At 44.1% G+C, this 4172-nt stretch overlaps 1 protein-coding gene across 1 annotated transcript; it reads right to left on the bottom strand.

The window, feature by feature from the left end:
* Positions 1-10: 10 nt before the first annotated feature.
* On the bottom strand, positions 11-4160 carry LOC116350245 (linear gramicidin synthase subunit D-like; the record flags this gene model as incomplete). The annotated part of the gene is made up of 1 exon (XM_031781987.1): positions 11-4160. A coding segment is annotated over exon 1 (4150 nt), but the record flags the coding sequence as incomplete, so codon positions are not given.
* Between the last annotated feature and the right edge of the window lie 12 nt (positions 4161-4172).

Raw genomic sequence — 4172 nt, 5'->3', positions numbered from 1 at the left:
CGGAAATGACGTGCAAGTGCTCGCAAATGATTATTCAGCTCCTGTGATAGCTTCAATTGCTCATGATCGATCTCAATTCCGTTGTCATGAACGTCGCTCAGACCAAATGGTAGGGTTGGTTTATCAATATCCGAAAGCATTTCTCTAAAAAACTGCATGTGTTTGGCTTGGCTAACTCCTAAACGAGCTTGAGCCACTACATGGCGGAATGGTGTGGGTGTGGTCAACTGTTCACTCTGTCCATTGATAATGGCTTGCACTTCTGCATTTAGTTTCTGTATAGTAAAGTAGTCACCAATTATATGGTGCATCAATTGCAATACAATCCAGTTCCCTCCACACGTTGGTGTAGCTATCAGGCGCAATAGCGGTGCACGTTTGAGATCCATTCGATATTGACTAGAATTGTAGCGATGTGTAAGCTGCTCTAGTACTGACTTGGTATCGTCCAGCGTGACTTCGGTGAGTAAGAATGGAACTCGATGCAAGACGATTTGTGCCGGTTCACTGAGACCTTCCCATATAAAAGCGGTGCGTAATATATCGTGTCGTTCAATTACTTGTTGTAAAGCGAATGCATAACGATTCAGTACCACTCGATCACTAATTTTGAAACTACTCATCATTAAGTACGGATCGGCTTGTTCGGTGAGCAAATGATGAAACAAAATCCCTTGCTGCAAAGGTGCCAACCCGTAAATATCTTGTATATTAGCTATACCGCCCGTCACTTCTTTGACCAATGTATCAATCTCTGTCTGAGATAGATCGATAAGTGGCAACACGTCTGGAGTAATCATCGTGATGTCTTTGGTAATCAGATTGGGTGGAATACTGAATGTCTGGTATTTGCCAATAGTCTCAGCTAGTGCGGCTAACGAGGGAGTATCAAATATTTCCCTGACACTGGTATCCAATCCGATATTCCGCAATTCTGAAAGCATTCGTACAATCAGCAAAGAATGGCCACCTAACGCAAAGAAATTATCATGTCGGCTAATGCGATCAATATCCAGCAGATCACTCCAAATTGTTGCTAATTTTTGTTCCATTACGCTTTGCGGTGCCTCATATGATTGACGGACGAATGCCTTATCATCTGGAGCTGGCAGTGCACGTCGGTCTAGTTTGCCAATGGGTGTTAGTGGTAAAGACGATAGAAAAACATAAGCCACCGGCACCATGTAATCAGGTAGCAAGGATGCTAGATAATTGCGTAGATTCTGAGCCAACGATGTGTCTGCCTCTGCCACTACATAGGCGACTAATTGGGCATCAGAATCAGGCTGATTTTTCCATGATAAAACCACAGCTTCATGTATCAGATGATGCTCATTGAGGCGGGCTTCGATTTCACCAGGTTCGATTCGAAAACCGCGTATTTTTATCTGTTGATCAGTGCGACCTATATAGACTAAATTACCGTCAGGCATATAACGGGCTCGATCACCGGTTCGGTACATTCGTGCCATTGGATTTTCACTGAATGGATCAGGTAGAAATCGTTCAGCTGTAAGTTCAGTTCTATTGAGATAGCCACGAGCTACACCAGCACCGCTTATATATAGTTCTCCTTCGGCTCCCAACGGCACTGGCTCACTATGTGAATCCAGCACATAAATGCGGGTATTGGCAATGGGCCGCCCTATCGTTTCAATTCTCACATCACCTCGTTTATACTTGTGCCAAGTTGAATAAGTTGTCGCTTCAGATGGGCCATAAAGATTCGATAGTGTTGCAATTTGCGTTTGGGTAAAAATACGTTCGATTAAGTTAGAATTTAATGGTTCGCCTGCCAAATTTAGGTTATGGAGCGAAGATGGTAAAGTTCCAGCATTTAATATAGCCGTCATTGCAGAAGGCACTGTATTAAATAGGGATATATTTGACGGATTATGTGTAATCGCGAGTGCATCCTCGACAATATGTATCATTTTTCCCACAGACAATGGCGCAAAACACTCGAAAACGGATACATCAAAAGCAATAGATGTTGAAAACAAGGTATGTTCTAAGTCTTCGGCTGTGAACGCTTCTTGACTCCAGTAAAGGAGATTTGTTATATTCCTGTGTTCGATCATCACTCCTTTCGGTATTCCAGTCGAACCGGATGTATATATCACATACGCTAAATGAGAAGAAGTGAGCCCCAGTTTGTTCGGATCCGGATTATCGACCGAAAGGCCATCAAGAAATACTTTATCTAAGCCTAGCACTGGCACCTGATGGATACCAAGTGCTTTCTGGCCACTGCTATCTGCTAATACACACATTGGATTGACGTCATTCAAAATATTCGTTAGCCGTTGACTGGAGTAGGCCAGATCGAGCGGTACATTGGCACCACCGGCTTTTAGAATTCCGAGAAGGGCAGCAACCATTTTCGTGCTACGCTTAACACAAAGTGCGATGCGGTCATCTGGCCTAACACCTTTGGCAATCAGGCAGTGAGCCAATCTATTTGCTTGAGCATTGAGTTCGGCATAGCTCAAGGTTTCTCCCTTGCACTCCACGGCAATTGTATGTCCGTCGCGCATTACTTGTTCTTCAAATAGCTCGTGAAGGCAACGAACAGGTGGATAATTAACTGTCGTCTGGTTCCATGTATTCAACAGCATCTCTCGTTCCTCTAGTGGCATCACAGTCAATGTGCATACAGGTATCTGTGGTGTGAGTGTTAGTGCATTGGAAAGTGAGACCAGTGCTTGTTGCATATAACCACAAATCCTTGATGCTGACAACGGCGACACAATACTAGCCATGAGACTCAGTGTATTGTTGTCGTCGTCCACCGACAAAGTTATTGGGTAATTTGTTCGCCCTTCACTTCCGACAATATTCACTCCAGCGAGTGTGTCGATGGCATACTCAGTCTGAGATTTATGGCGATAGTTTAGCAATGAGTTGAAAAGAGGTAATGAAGATGGCACTCCACTACAGCGTTGCGCTAACGCCAATGATGCATATTCGTGAGACAGTAAATCACTCAAACGCGAATGAGTGTTGCGTACAGCGTATTCGACTGTAGTATCATCGATATCCAGCCGTAAAGGTAGCGTGTTTATCAATAACCCTATCATACTGTCATTTTCTTCTCCGGACTGTAATCGACCAAGTAGCACAGTACCAAATACCACTGTTTCATTTCCGCTGGCTCGGGCAAGTACCTGTGCCCAGGCCAAATGACAAAGACTGGCCAAGCTGACACGGAAATGACGTGCATGCGCCCGTAACTGATTATTAAGCTCCTGTGGTAACTTCAAATGCGCTTCATCGATCTCAGTCCCATCATCATGAACGTCGCTCAGACCAAAAGGTAGGGTTGGTGTATCGATGTCAGCAAGCATTTCACTGAAGAAGTGAGTATGTTCGCCTTGGCTAACACCTAGACGAGCTTGAGCCACTACACAGCGGAATGGTGTGGGTGTGGCCAACTGATAACTCTGCCCATTGATGATGGCTTGCACTTCTGCATGCACTCTCTGTAGGGTGACATGGTCACCAATTATGTGATGCATCAGCTGCAACGCTATCCAATCTCCTTTAGACGTTTGAGCAGCAAACACACGCAACAGTGGTGCTTGTTTTAAATCTAGTCGGAAGTGACGTGGGTTGAACCGATCATTTAATTGTTCTAGACAATTGTTCTGGTCATCTATATCATCCAATGAAACTTTGGTGAGTATCGAAGGAACTCGATGCAGAACTACTTGTGCCGGTTCACTGAGTCCTTCCCAAATGAAGGCAGTACGCAGAATATCATGCCGTTCAATCACTCGTTGCAGCGCAATTCCATAGTTATCAAGTGTAGCACGATCACTAAATTGAAAATGACTCTTTATTAAGTACGGATCACCTTGTTCGACCATCACATGGTGAAATAAGATGCCTTGCTGCAATGGTGCTAGTCCATAAATATCTTGAATATTGGTTAAACCACCAGGCACCACTTCGACCAGCACATCAATTTCTTCCTGCGATAGATCAATAAGCGGCAATATTTCTGGAGTAATAACAGTGCTATCGACCGTAATCAGATTGTGTGGAATACTGACTGTCTGGTATTTGCCAATAGTTTCAGCTAGTGCGGCTAACGAGGGAGTATCAAATATTTTCTTGACACTGGTATCTAATCCGGCCTTTCGTAATTGTGTAAGCATTCGTACAATCAG

This window comes from Contarinia nasturtii, unplaced genomic scaffold (genome assembly GCF_009176525.2).
Source record: "Contarinia nasturtii isolate CC-2019 unplaced genomic scaffold, AAFC_CNas_1.1 Cnas_scaffold_3953, whole genome shotgun sequence".
Lineage (NCBI taxonomy): Eukaryota > Metazoa > Arthropoda > Insecta > Diptera > Cecidomyiidae > Contarinia > Contarinia nasturtii.
The sequence above is the reverse complement of the archived record's forward strand: the minus strand, read 5'-3'. Positions and strand labels throughout refer to the sequence as shown.